The sequence below is a fragment of the Schistocerca gregaria genome, chromosome 3 (assembly GCF_023897955.1).
Source record: "Schistocerca gregaria isolate iqSchGreg1 chromosome 3, iqSchGreg1.2, whole genome shotgun sequence".
Classification (NCBI taxonomy): Eukaryota; Metazoa; Arthropoda; class Insecta; order Orthoptera; family Acrididae; genus Schistocerca; species Schistocerca gregaria.
This window is the reverse complement of record NC_064922.1, coordinates 467,093,996-467,109,696: the sequence shown is the minus strand read 5'-3', so window position 1 is coordinate 467,109,696 and position 15,701 is coordinate 467,093,996. Positions and strand designations below refer to the sequence as shown.

Sequence of the window (15,701 nt, the reverse complement as noted above, 5' to 3'; positions counted from 1 at the left end):
TTCAATGCAATGGCATTCGCCATATTACTGGAGATATCTGTATGCTCGTATGGCATCACTCTTCTGATCGAAGTCGGAGCCAACGTCTTACTGCATCAGGAACCTGCTCTTCATCCACGTACTGATTCCCGCGGAATCATTCGATAGGCCGAATAGATGAAAGTTGGAAGTTGTGTAGGTGGCTGGGAAACCAACGGGTACACATCTCTGAGTACCCCAACTTATGGACGAGTGTGTCAGCACAACCAGCGGAGACCTCCAGTTGTGCAGCGATTTGTTTGACTGTGATCTGTCGATCACCTCCAATGAGAGTGTCCGAACGTTAGAGCGTTGTAGGAGTCACAGCGGACAGGTTTACACGACCTTGTTGTGATGATGACAAACCACTCGCCCAACGATTCAGCATGCTTTTGTTCACTGTAAGGTGTGCGTAGACATTCTGCAAGCGCCTATGAGTATATGCGATACTCTGTTTTTCGTCAAAACAAACTCAGTGACAGCTCTCTGCTTGGAAAGCAGCTCCGATACAATCTCTATTTTGAAGGCTATGTACAGCGCCGCCACCTATAAGTTCATAAAATTATAGGGGCTGAAGTGGGACTATTCCACAATGTCCCACAGCAAACTATGTATTTTTTCGCCCGAAATTTGGAGAGAAAGAAAATGTGTTGCGTTACTTATTGAACTACACTCGTAAGTGCTGTGTGCATTACGTGAACTTTAATAGATGCAAATCAAGATCACACCAAGAAGACGAGAAAAGGCAAACATGAATCATCTTATTGATTACGGCTATATTCTTGTCTTGAAACTCAGAGAAAAAAAATCACAGACACTCCATATAATACAAGAAGTGTGGTTACTGATGTCATGAAGCTGTACTAATTTTTCTATGTAAAATGTTAAGTATCAGATGATCTTACACACGTCAAGTAACGCGAAAGAGCAGTAGAATTTAAAAATTTGTTTGAGCTTTTCATTAATCCTTCAGTCACAGCTTCCAATCTCCGGGTAGCCTGCAATAGCATTATGAATAGTGAACAGCACAATTTTGAAAAAAGAAAGTGTGATTTCGAATTGGATGGGGTGTATGAAGGTCGGGATGAGGGCGTTTTAGGGTCGCGCTTGTTCAGCTCAAAATTAGCAGCCGCAAATGAGGCTGCTTTCGAGCCGCAGTACCACGCCAGGACCAACAACGCCGCAGCTGTATTAAATTTAATCAGAGCTTTAAAGCAGCGTGAAATTGCAGCCGTTGTTTGCGGGATTAGAGCCGCGTAATCAAGTGGCGTCCGATTATAAACCGCGGAGCTAAACAAAGTTGAGTTGTATTTTGTGGTATGAAATTGGTATGAAAATGTTACGTTTAGTATGAAGCGGAAGTATCTGTGGCTCGTCCAAGGAGGAATTCTTATGGCAATGCAGTTACTAGTTTCAGAGATTTCTTGGACTCGTGTAAAAGCACTGCGTGCCTTTTATTCGTTTTCGTTCCTTGATGGCTGTAGCGCTGAGTGGATAAGATGCCGCCAGTGAAAGAGTCGAATTATGCCGCCCATCAAACGGGGAAAACAAGAGCTATAGAGAAAGATAAAGTCTGTTTTATTAAGGTGCTGTTCTGCAAAATATTAAGGGGCAATATGACTTTACGTGGAGAGGTCAGTCTTGACTTGGCTTTCCCACAAGGTGTCGATTTATACGCTTCTCCCTGCAATTTACACCTTGTTATCTCAAAATACTGAACACAACATAAATTCTTTATAATTGTATCATAAGTCGACAAAGAATTGTTTTTTAAAATCTGTCTTTCGACTGTCAAAAATTCGGTATTTGCACTCCACTTCTGCATCTACATCTGTATCTATACTCTGCAAGCCACTGTAAAGGGAACGTCGGAGGGGATTTCCCACAGCACGAATATCAAGATTTATTATTATTCCAGTTGTGACTTATTCGAAGACTAATTTCTTAAAAGGTGTACCTGTTGTCTACTACTCGTATTAGGCGGTAAATATTGGCGCGTCTCTACCAACTGCACACGTCCCTGCATTGGTAAGTGCGTAGCTGGTGTATCTATAGGACTTGCTATCACATCGTCTGATTTCCATAGCTCACCTAACCACAGAGTACCTACATTTAGAAGCGCCAGTCAAAATTCTGCTTTATTCCAATATGCTTTGCGTTTACCTATTAGACTGCTCGGCTACATGATGACTCTGTAGTTCCCATTTAAGTGTTTGGCAGAGGTTCGTGGAACTACTTTTCGACCATTCCCTTCTCGTATAGCGCATGGGAAAAATGGATACCAATATCTTTCCGTGCGAGCTCTGATTTCTCTTGTTTTATTAAGATGGCGAAATCTTCATATATAGGGTGTTTTCGTAAGAGAGTGAAAAATGTAAGTAGACACAGAGAATGCTCCACTGAATAATTTGAGGTAATGAACCTGAAGTCGGAGAAGTCAGCTTTAGGACATTGGAAGTAAAATTGTCTACCGCTTTGTCTAGCATTACTGTCCGCAAGCTCATTTACAAGTAACATGCGTACAAGTTTGCAGATACTGTGCTGTTTATTTACTTGTACATCATTTATTTCTTGCAAGGAAACGAGGAGGACGAACCTGATCACTAGGAAGTCATGATGCATGTTTTGTTTACTTTACTTGTCCTTAAGGTGGCTCTGCTGTGTCGTATTTACATTGTCCAATGACAGAATGTGCTATGAATAAACGACATATCTATTCATTACTCAGTGCTATTCAGAGACATACAGTAGAATATGATGGAGCAGTAACGGTACAGTTTCGCAGAACTCACTGGCATGCACTTTGTGTATGGAGAAGTATGGTCCAACGCTCTCGCTGCTGAAACGCAGTACAGAGAACGACTTTCTAACAGGCACCATCCGTCACGACGAATGCGAGAGACTGGTTCATTTGAAAGAAGAAACGACGGACCTGGCAACATGAGGAGGTGCTGGAACGTTTTGCAGTGGAATACACCTAGAAGTAGTCGCCGTATTTCACTTGAAATGGGCGCTGCCCATACTTGTATGCGGCAAGTACTCCACAAACAACAATTACACACATATCACCCACAAAGAGTCCATGTAATGGTTGTGATTGACTCTGCACCAAGCGTCGCATTGTGGGAGTGGTTGCTTTAACATTGGATTGATCGACCAGGTTTCCTCCAAATCGTGCGGTTTATTGACGAGGCCTTATGTGATTGTGACGGTACTTCGAACAACAGGAATTGCCATATGTGGTCTGAGAAAAGCCCTCACATTATAGTAGAGTCACACCATCAAGTACGTTTTGCTGTGATTATCTGAGCCGGTAATATAGGCGACAACCTCATTGGGCCACACTCTCTATGATCTGAATGGCCACCTGTACCTGAGGTTCGTGCAAAGGTTGTTGAAGAACGTACCTTTCGCTGTTCGTGTCAGGATGTGAATACAACATAACGGTGCTCCAACTCACTCCAGCATGTATGTGCGCAACCATCTCCGTGCTATATTTTCTGGTCGCTGTACTGAAAGGGGAGATCCTATTTCATTGCTTGCGAGATTACATGACCTGAATTCCCTTGATTATTTCCTAAGCGGACATCTTAAGTCACTTGAGTATGAGACCTCAGTGGATACGGAGATGGAATTAGTTTCCAAAATTGTAGCTGCCTCTATGTGATTCGAAACAAAGCAGGGATAGTGTCAGGGTGTGTCAGAAAAAAAAACAAAAATGTTTCAAATGCCTCTGAGCACTATGCGACTTAACTTATCAGGTCATCAGTCGCCTAGAACTTAAACTAATTAAACCTAACTAACCTAAGGACATCACACACATCCATGCCCGAGGAACAATTCGAACCTGCGACCGTAGAGGTCGCTCGGTTCCAGACTCTAGCGCCTAGAACCGCTCGTCCACTCCAGCCGGCGTGTGTCAGAATCTTGTTCGCCAATGTCATGCTTGCATTGAGGTTGATGGCCGTCAATCAGCATATTTTGTAAGATAAAGCACTAATGGTACGTTCGTTGTGTCAGTGATGGTATTTACAGTTAACTGTAAACAGTGCAAACAAAAAAGTACGCAGTAATGCGATTTTATTCCTATTATCTCCTTAACCAGGCTTCTCCGACCCCAAATTGTCTGCCTCAAATTGTTCAGTGGAGCATCCTCTATGTCCTGTAAAGTTTTGCACCATATTACGAATACACTATGTATAGATCAGACAACAAAATATTCTTGTATTCGGACGTGAAAGTAGATGACTGAAATTTCGTTAAAAGCTCTCTGTGCAACGATATACGCTTTTGTTTTAGTACCTATCACTGTCAGTCTTTCAAAATTTCTGTACATAAGATGCCAGGGATGTACAAAACAGCGATCTGTAGTAGCTGGTGTAGGAAGGCCACCGAAACTGGTACCACACCCACACGAAATATTATAAGCCCTTGGAACTCTCAGACTGGGGTTTCTGTAATTTTCCTGCACGGTCATAAGACCTGTAGGACTACTTACACATGCAGTACACTACGTATCTTACTCGTTGTGGCACGGCAGAATGGAAGTCGCCGCGTTATATGTTAGCCCCCCTCGTTGGGTTGACCTGCATCGCGTCTTGGTTTCCTCATAGGGGTTTGACCTAATGTCACAGGCTGAATACCCGTTCTTCTGAACACCGTCGTTGGATGATTAGTTTCGGAGCCGAAGTCGTCCGTGTTCAAAATAATCTTGACTCTGTATTAGGGTGTTCAGCGCAACTCTCTTCTGAATTGGGTTTTCAAAGCTACGTCCGTTGAGATTTTCGTACGCACCAGTTTTCGGTACTTAGAATGGCCGATTCGTTCATGTTATTTCCGTTTGACCAACACATCAAAGAAACGTAACTTGCCGCCCTTCTCCATCTTTGCAGCAGGACGGGTGGATGGGCACTCCTACGTTACAAGTTACGCTCGGGTAAGTTAACGACTTTGTACGGTAGGGGGCCATATGAATTTTTCAGTGAAGGAGTTGAAATTGCTAGCATATGGCTGTTTAGAATCATGCTTCATAGCGTTATCGCTTGTTACATGAAAAATGCATTCTCTTCAGGTAATCTGATGATGGTTCACTAGGGCGAAACTCGTGATACGTATTAAGGATAACAACTTTGCAACCGGGACTGCATTTCTTCAAAAATGGTTCAAATGGCTCTGAGCACTATGAGACTTAACATCTGTGGTCATCAGTCCCCTAGAACTTAGAACTACTTAAACCTAACTAACCTAAGGGCATAACACACATCCCTGCCCGAGGCAGGATTTGAAACCGCGACCGTAGCGGTCACGCGGTTCCAGACTGAAGCGCCTAGAACCGCACGGCCACACCAGCCGGCGCCTTTGTTCAAAAATGTATCATTACTGGTTGCTTTACTACACAGCAAATAATGGAGTAGAGCCAGTATTTCTTAATAAATAATTTGTTTTTCAATTTGTGTCACTTTTTTTCGCAGTGACAAGGGGAGCAGCGAAATTCAGTGGCAATTTTTTCAGTTTTTCGGACACGAATAAGTTGTGCACAAAATGCTATACATTGCTTTTTGGTTCTCCTGACAAATGTCAACTTTGGCATCTACAACGATTGTGATTTCCACACTTCAGGTGACAGTAGTTAGGGTGTGTTATGGTTCCGATGTGGTCAAACAAGTTTGAATGACAAAGGGCTATTGGAAGAGAGTCTCTGTCCGAAGAACCGGAGATTGCATGAGATAATGTTAGATTGTTACTTAGTTATATATTCCATTGATCATTTGAATACTTTTTTATCGTAATGTTGTGCAGCATGTCAGTTTACAATATATGTATACATAACTACACTCAACATTAATGAAAATATTAAGTTTCAATCCTACTCATACAGCTACGCTTAAAAGCTAGTATTTTTAACAGGTTATCACTTTTTAAATAAAATGTTATCAGTGGACTGGGAGTTGTCCAGTAGAAATGATTTTAGTTTCTATTTATAACTTGCTTTGCCATCTGTCGACATTTTAAATTACTGGATAAATGATCAAAAACTGTTGTTGGTGTTTATGGAACTCCTTTCTGGGCCACTGAAAGCTTTAATAATAGGCGCGAAAAGTAATTTTTTCTTCTAGTGTTTTAGGTATTGACATTACTGTTACTGGGGCATGCGCCATTGAGTGGGCTCTTGGGCGTAAGCACTCCTTGGCTCAGACAAGACTGCTTCATGTCCGAGAGCAGGACACAATTCCAATGGGTAGCTTCGCGATTAGTGGTGCAGTTTACTAACGGAAGGGTCCCGGGTTCGATTCCAAGACGGATTGGAGGTTTTCTCCTCCTGGGGACTGGGTGTTGTGTTGGCTTCATCATTTCCTACATATAAGTCAAGCGGGAGTAGCCACTACATCGCTGTGCCATCTGTATAGTAGCACAAAACTCAATAAAATTTTTGTTCCTCTGATACTGCCAATGGCCTGAACACCCCAACGCAATCCTGCACAGCAGTGGCTCTTCATCCCCGGGTCACTTCAGGCTCATTACATTGAATCTTAATTTAGTTCATATTCATAGGTCCATTCATTTCATTTCAATCAATATAATTCATTGAATCCATTTCATTAAGTCATCTGTGACAGGGTAAACCACCTTTCCCATTGATGCCCGTCCCTCTGATGGTGCATTTCCCATATACAGTTATGGAAATGAGCATAAAGGCGTGGATATTTGCAGGAAAATTAATATTGTTGACTGGAATAGTTGTGCAAAACGTATATGCAGTAGTATGAAATCCAGTATACTGAAAAATGCAGTCAAATGGTATCGCATTGGATGTCAGTAGTGCAGTATATAATAAGACATCAACGATTTAGGTTGTGGAGGGTGGAACGCGGTGTAAAGGCAGTCGGCTCTGTGTGGTGTTAGTGTGTGCGTACGAAGCCTTACAGCAGAAAGAAACAGACAACATTACTAACCAGTGAATTTGTGTACAAAAACCGTGACTGTAACAATGCCACGCGGAAAACAGTTATTGTGTGATGAGAAAGCAAAAGTCGGTATATACAAGAAAATAGGACTCTCTAATTGTTAAGCATAGTGATTGATAACTTCGTTAGATTCGGCGTACGATGTGGGCAGAACGGAAAATATGGGCAAAGTAGAAAATTATTTGACGCTTTGGAAGGGTTACTCTTGCGCAAAGCAAGGGCCATAAACAGTTATTCTTCTAAACTTGTTGTTGACTAACAGTTGTGAGTAAATGCCAACGTGTGCGACAATGTTTGTCACATCACAAACACGTTACATTCTAGAACGACTGCAGAAACCAAGATTCACACTGAAACACAAATATGCTAGATTGGAGTTTGCTGAAAAACATACATCATGGACTTCAGAAGGGGATAGAGTGATCTTCAGTGACGAGGAGAAGTTTAATTTACATGGACAGGATGGATTTGAATATTATTGGTATGACGTGAGAAGAGAGCATCAGGTAAGGATGAGAAATTTTGGTGGTGAAAATGTTATGATATGGTCAGCCTTCCGTACTAAAGGTAAATCACGCATTGCTTGGCTGAACACTAGAATCAACTCTATGTACACCATGATGTTAGAAACAGAATTGATTAGAATCAGTGAGGACCTAGGGGACGAATGTCTAATGTTTCAACAAGGCAATGCATCCGTTTATGGTCTGTGAGAACCAAAACTTGATTTTAAGATAAACATACCGATGTCACACCCTGGACTGCACGTAGGCTGGATTTGAAGTTGTCTAATAGTTGCAAGTTGTGTTTAACGCAGTGGAAGGCAATTTGAGGCCATATGAGGGCTGAAACAGAGAGATGAGAAGAGTAGGCGGCAGTTTCATTCCATAATTACAAACCCTACCAAAATCAATGCCAAGGAGAATGTTGTTATTGTTATTGTGGTCTTCAGTCCTGAGACTGGTTTGATGCAGCCCTCCATGCTACTCTATCCGTGCAAGCTTCTTCATCTCCCAGTACCTACTGCTGCCGACATCCTTCTGAATCTGTTTAGTGTATTCATCTCTTGGTCTCCCTCTACGATTTATACCCTCCACGCTGCCCTCCAATACTAAATTGGTGATCCCTTGATTCCTCAGAACATATCCTACCAACTGATCCCTTCTTCTATTCAAGTTGTGCCACAACCTCCTCTTCTCCCCAATGCTATTTAGTATCTCCTCATTAGTTATGTGACTGTAACAATGCCACGCGGAAAACAGTTATTGTGTGATGAGAAAGCAAAAGTCGGTATATACAAAAAAAATGGGACTCTCTAATTGTTAAGCATAGTGATTGATAACTTCGTTAGATTCGGCGTACGATGTGGGCAGAACGGAAAATATGGGCAAAGTAGAAAATTATTTGACGCATTGGAAGGGTTACTCTTGCGCAAAGCAAGGGCCATAAACAGTTATTCTTCTAAACTTGTTGTTGACTAACAGTTGTGAGTAAATGCCAACGTGTGCGACAATGTTTGTCACATCACAAACACGTTACATTCTAGAACGACTGCAGAAACCAAGATTCACACTGAAACACAAATATGCTAGATTGGAGTTCGCTGAAAAACATACGTCATGGACTTCAGAAGGGAATAGAGTGATCTTCAGTAATGAGGAGAAGTTTAATTTACATGGACAGGATGGATTTGAATATTATTGGTATGACGTGAGAAGAGAGCATCAGGTAAGGAGGAGAAATTTTGGTGGTGAAAATGTTATGATATGGTCAGCCTTCCGTACTAAAGGTAAATCACGCATTGCTTGGCTGAACACTAGAATCAACTCTATGTACACCATGATGTTAGAAACAGAATTGATTAGAATCCGTGAGGACCTAGGGGACGAATGTCTAATGTTTCAACAAGGCAATGCATCCGTTTATGGTCTGTGCGAACCAAAACTTGATTTTAAGATAAACATACCGATGTCACACCCTGGACTGCACGGAGGCTGGATTTGAAGTTGTCAAATAGTTGCAAGTTGTGTTTAACGCAGTGGAAGGCAATTTGAGGGCATATGAGGGCTGAAACAGAGAGATGAGAAGAGTAGGCGGCAGTTTCATTCCATAATTACAAACCCTACCAAAATCAATGCCAAGGAGAATGTTATTATTGTTATTGTGGTCTTCAGTCCTGAGACTGGTTTGATGCAGCCCTCCATGCTACTCTATCCGTGCAAGCTTCTTCATCTCCCAGTACCTACTGCTGCCGACATCCTTCTGAATCTGTTTAGTGTATTCATCTCTTGGTCTCCCTCTACGATTTATACCCTCCACGTTGCCCTCCAATACTAAATTGGTGATCCCTTGATTCCTCAGAACATATCCTACCAACTGATCCCTTCTTCTATTCAAGTTGTGCCACAAACTCCTCTTCTCCCCAATGCTATTCAGTACCTCCTCATTAGTTATGTGTTCTACCCATCTAATCTTCAGCATTCTTCTGCAGCACCACATTTCGAAAGCTTCTATTCTCTTCTTGTCCAAACTATTTATCGTCCATGTTTCACTTCCATACAAGGCCACACTCCATACAAAACCTTTTAGAAACGACTTCCTGACACTTAAATTTATGCTGGATGTTAACAAATTTCTCTTCTCCACAAACACTTTCCTTTCCATTGACAGTCTACATTTTATATCCTCTCCACTTCAACAATCATCAGTTAATTTGCTCCCCAAATAGCAAATCTCCTTCACTACTTTATGTGTCTCATTTCCTAATCTAATTCCTTCAGCATCACCTGATTCAATTTGACTACATTCCATTATCCTCGTTTTGCTTTTGTTGATGTTCATCTTATATCCTCCTTTCAAGACACTGTCCATTCCGTTCAACTGCTCTTCCAAGTCCTTTGCTGTCTCCGACAGAATTACAATGTCATCGGCGAACCTTAAAGTTTTTATTTTTTCTTCATGGATTTAAATACCTACTCCAAATTTTTCTTTTGTTTCCTTTACTGCTTGCTCAATATACAGATTGAATAACATCGGTGAGAGGCTACAACGATGTCTCAATCTCTTCCCAACCACTGCTTCCCTTTCATGTTTCTCGACCCTTATAACTGCCATCTGCTTTCTGTACAAATTGCAAATACCCTTTCGCTCTCTGTATTTTATCCCTACCACCTTCAGAACTTGAAAGAGAGTATTCCAGTCAACATTGTCAAAAGCTTTCTCTAAGTCTAAAAATGCTAGAAACGTAGGTTTTCCTTTTCTTAATTTAGCTTGTAAAATAAGTCGTAGAGTCAGCAATGCCTCACGTGTTCCCATGTTTCTACGGAATCCAAACTGATCTTCCCCAAGGTCAGCTTCTACCAGTTTGTCCATTGGTCTGTAAAGAATTCGCGTTAGTATTTTCCAGCCGTGACTTATTAAACTGATTGTTCGGTAATTTTCACATCTGTCAACGCCTTCTATCTCTTCGATTGGAATAATTATATTCTTCTTGAAGTCTGAATGTATTACGCCTGTCTCATACATCTTGCATTCAGATGGTAGAGTTTTGTCAGAACTGACTCTCCCAAGGCTGTCAGTAGTTCTAATGGAATGTTGTCTACTCCCGGGGCCTTGTTTCGACTTAGGTCTTTCAGTGCTCTATCAAACTCTTCACGCAGTATCATATCTCCCATTTCATCTTCATCTACGTCCTCTTCCATTTCTATAACATTGCCCTCAAGTAAATCGCCCTTGAATAGACCCTCTATATAATACATCCACCTTTCTGCTTTCCCTTCTTTGCTTAGAACTGGATTACCATCTGAGCTTTTGATATTAATACAAGTGGTTTTCTTTTCTCCAAAGGTCTCCTTAATTTTCCTATAGGCAGTATCTATTTTACCCCTAGTGAGATAAGACTCTACATAATTACATTAGAACTCTAATCATCCCTGCTTAGCCATTTTGCACCTCCTGTCGATCTCATTTTTGAGACGTTTGTATTCCTTTTTGCCTGCTTCACTTACTGCATTTTTATATTTTCTTCTTTCATCAATTAAATTCAATATTTCTTCTGTCAACCAAGGATTTTTACTAGCCCTTGTATTTTTACCCACTTGATCCTCTGCTGCCTTCACCACTTCCTCCCTCAAAGCTACCCATTCTTCTTCTACTGTATTTCTTTCCCCATTCTTGTCAATTGTTCCCTTATGCTCTCCCTGAAACTCTGTACAACCTCTGGTTCTTTCAGTTTATCCAGGTCCCATCTCCTTAAATTCCCACCTTTTTGCAGTTTCTTCAGTTTTAATCTGCAGTTCATAACCAGTAGATTTTGGTCAGATTCCACATCTGCCCCTGGAAATGTCTTACAATTTAAAACCTGGTTCCTAAATGTCTGTCTTGCCATTATATAATGTATCTGAAACCTTGCTGTATCTCCAGGTTTCTTCCATGTATACAACTTTCTTTCATGATTCTTAAACCAAGTGTTAGCTATGATTAAGTTATGCTCTGTGCAAAATTCTACCAGGCGGCTTCCTCTTCCATTTCTTAGCCCCAGTCCATATTCACCTACTACGTTTCCTTCTCTTCCTTTTCCTACTCTCCAATTCCAGTCACCCATGACTATTAAATTTTCGTCTCCCTTCACTACCTGAATAATTTCTTTTATCTTTATGATGATACATTTCATCAATTACTTCGTCATCTGCAGGGCTAGTTGTCATATAAAATTGTACTACTGTAATAGGCGTGGCCTTCGTGTTTATCTTTGCCACAGTAATTCGTTCACTATGCTGTTTGTAGCAGCTTACCCGTACTCCTATTTTTTTTATTCATTTTTAAACCTACTCCTGCATTACCCCTATTTGATTTTGTATTTATAACCCTGTATTCACCTGACCAAAAGTCTTGTTCCTCCTGCCACCGAAATTCACCAATTCCCACTGTATCTAACTTTAACGTATCCATTTCCCTTTTTAAATTTTCTAAGCTACCTGCCCGATTAAGGGATCTGACATTCCACGCTCCGATCCGTAGAACGCCAATTTTCTTCTCCTGATAACGACGGCCTCCTGAGTAGTCCCAGCCCGGAGATTCGAATGGGGGACTATTTTACCTCCGGAATATTTTACCCAAGTTGACGCCATCATTATTTATCCATACAGTAGAGCTGCATGCCCTCGGGAAAAATTACGGCCGTGGTTTCCTGTTGCTTTCAGCCGCTCGCAGTACCAACACAGAAAGGCCGTTTTGGTTAGTGTTACAAGGCTAGATCAGTCAATCATCCAGACTGTTTCCCCTGCAACTACTGAAATGGCTGCTGCCCCTCTTCAGGAACCATACGTTTGTCTGGCCTCTCAACAGATACCCCTCCGTTGTGGTTGTACCTACGGTACGGCTATCTATATCGCTGAGGCACGCAAGCCTCCCCACCAACGGCAAGATCTATGGTTCATGGTGGGAGGTCCAAGGCGAATATTTGATAATCCTGAAGAACGGAGGTTCAACAAAGTGCTAAAAATGCAATAACACAACAGCACAGCGAGTGCCTTTAGACCACTTGCCATGTAGGAAATGGAAACTCCCCATTTTGTTACTAGTGTTACGAAAGAAACTTTGTAACTACATTCTGATTGTTTATGTCTTACAAGTATCTCCTACTTTCATAGTAAATTTTATACGTGTATACTTCAGATAACGTGTTGTTATTTTCGTGGAGCCCTGCCTTTATACTGATTTCCACTACTGTGCATTGTCGGAAAAAACCTGTGTTCGCAAGTCTTAGATATAAAAGTCTATGGAAATAAATATATTACATACATTCCATATGATCTTTTAGTTTGATCTGATGACTTACGGTATTTGATAATAGAATATCAGCTACAATAGTCCCCTTTTCTTCCTCGAAGTTACAGATGTCTGCTTCCTGTTCATTTTTACGATTGGCGAGACTATGATTTGACGGAGTTGTAGGTTCTTTTACTTGGAAACACAGGCTACAGAGAAAATACGGTGTGTGGTTGGCTGCTACTCACAGTTGTGAGCCTCGGCGCCTGGTGCGGCGGTCTTCCTCCACCCCCAGCGAGAGCCCGGCCGGCGCCTGCGCTGTGGCGTCCGGCGACAGCGGCGACGGCGAAGAGTCTGCAACAAGTGGGCATGTCTGGAACACGGCGAGTTGCGGATAGCTGCGCCACGCTGCAGCCCCAGTACCATTATGCCATCTAGCGCCCTACGCTCAGAAACAGCCTTAATTGCGCGGCTGTGGGGATAAGGCGAAAACTCGATCTAGCAGCGAAGGACATTGGTTGTTGGGACAAATAAAGTTCTGTTTCAACGGCTACATCTGCCTCTACTTGATTATATTGCTCTCTACACTTACGTGTTAGGAAGATGGTTTATATTACAACCTTCAGACTTATTTCCCTACCCTTCCACATGTCGCAAATACATGCGAATGCAAGCTCTGGTTTTTTTTCCAATCACTATGATAATTCGCTCGAAAGAGGTGAAAGACAACATAACGTTTCGCCATGTGACTGATTTTAATTCCGTGAAAACATGCCGGCGCAAAGACAATCGTCTTTGATTCAGTTGTTGTCGACCATACTAACGTATCATATGCGTGACACTGTCTCGTGTACTTCATGATAATGAAAAACTAGTTGCCATTCTTCCAACGTTTTCGATATGTTTCGCGTAAACTATCTGGTAAGGATCCCCACCGCATATCGACATGTAAAGGAGTGAAAAACAATTTTAGGTCCAAGCTCTTTCTCCGTATTATTCTGGTTGTAAAAAGATATTTGACTGTTGTATTTTGTACAGACCCATGATGAAGTGAAATCTGCCTATGATTATTTACTGGAATTAAAATCCATAAATCTCGTGGATACATACACTGACGATGTTTTGTCCAGAGTTACAGGAGCACAGGTTCGTTTGATGTCCGAACCGATGGTGTTGCTTACTGAACATCTGTTTATTGATTTAACTTACAGCATAAATAAAAATACATGCCAACGATTTTTTCATTATAAAATAAATTGAAAGGTAAGTTCAGTTTTTTTTTCTTTTTTGGAAATTTATCGTAAATTCCTATGGGACCAAACTGCTGAGGTCATCGGTCCCAATGCTTACACACTACTTTATCTAACAAACGCTAAGGACAACACACATACCCATGCCCGATGGAGGATTCGAACCTCCGTCGCGGGGAGCCACGCGAACCGTAGCAAGACACCTCCAACCACACGGCTACCCAGCGCGGCCATAAGTACAGTGTCACATATCATGTGTTACCCTCCCTGCCAATGTTTTTCTCTCGATGCCTGTCTGCAAATGAGGCAGCTTGTTAGCGGCTTGTGACGACATTGTTATGGCGTCAAGCAAGCACATCATAGTTATAAAATGTTTTTAATGAATTTAATTTCTATGTAGTTTCAAAGTGAGTTAGACTGACTATATGCGAAGCGAAGGGCAAAGAACAAGCAAAAGCAAAAATAGCTACAAAAATGCCAAAACAAAACTAAAGAAAATATTCCCGTAATGTGCCAAATGATCGTATCTCATTTGTGAAGTAGAAATCTGAAATATGATTTTGCCAGTTTGACGTATTATGAAGATTCTCAGTGTTGTAATTGTTTTAATTAAAGTCGTCTTTTAGGTGAAGCTGTTTATCTGAAATGACTAGTTGTCCGCTTCGACTGATATATCTCATTTCTTGAAAAGAGATTTTTAAAAGTTGTCAAACAGTAAGCTTTTTAATTAAAGTGTCAACAGTAAGCTAAGCACAGTTCTCGTAGAAATGCTTGGTGGAACTGGTTCTGGGAAATTATTTGCCACAAAAAACATTAGTCGCTGCGGTTAAGAGGTGGTTCGACTTGCCATAGATGTTAGTGATATACTCGAATGTAAAAACGAAAACTTGAATCCTATGGTGATTGCCAATAAGTCTGAAGTAATGGACTTGATGTAGATCGATAGCGTACAATCAGCCTCAGCTTCATAGAATTATGTCATAGAATTATAACGTCGAACACCACGTAGTTGTTAGGATTGCAATTAATAAATTAGTTTACCACCGTTCACGTTTTAGAGATTGCGTTGTATATTTCCCTACTATTCTCAGAGCATGGAGCCCAGTAATTAATAACCTAAGCACAGAAGCAATTAGAAGAATACAGCTGCTCTGGATTACTCCAATCGCGTAAAGAGGGAGAGTAACAGCTGGATGTTTACATGTCCCAATGTCTAATGACTTTCCGTATGCACTAACCTATTACCTTATTTTCATTATCTCTACACGAGATTCAGGCGAATGCAGCATCTGTTTACGAAAATAATACCGTCACGGAAGCAACAATGTAATTGAATTAGTCTTACCATATTACATATAAGAGCTGAAGATCAAATTCATTCAGCGACTCGACTGCACTTACTCAGCGGCTTTGCCAACATTATCAAGTATAGTTTCGTATGATCATGAAAGATACGTATCCATTAGGAACAACATTGTTTGACGTTTTCAGGGTAACAAGCAACATAGTCATGGGGTTTGCAGTTCACCACATCAACTCTTTTATCACAAATATAACATTAATTCAGTGTACACTAGACGGATTTACATTATGTAGTTGGATAACAATACCTTAAGCATTGTAGGAAAGGTATCAACTAGTCAGCAGACTACATATTCAATAGCATTTTGAAAGAAGTTAGTTGCAAACTACAAGTATT

At 41.2% G+C, this 15,701-nt stretch overlaps 1 protein-coding gene across 1 annotated transcript in view; it reads right to left on the bottom strand.

Moving 5' to 3' along the window:
* Positions 1-15,701, bottom strand: part of LOC126355430 (uncharacterized) — a 1,825,973-nt gene that overhangs the window by 250,450 nt on the left and 1,559,822 nt on the right. Inside the window, exon 10 of the mRNA XM_050005738.1 lies at positions 13,001-13,106. Coding sequence (XP_049861695.1) covers positions 13,001-13,106 — 106 coding nt within the window. The remainder of the gene's footprint in view (positions 1-13,000; positions 13,107-15,701) is intronic.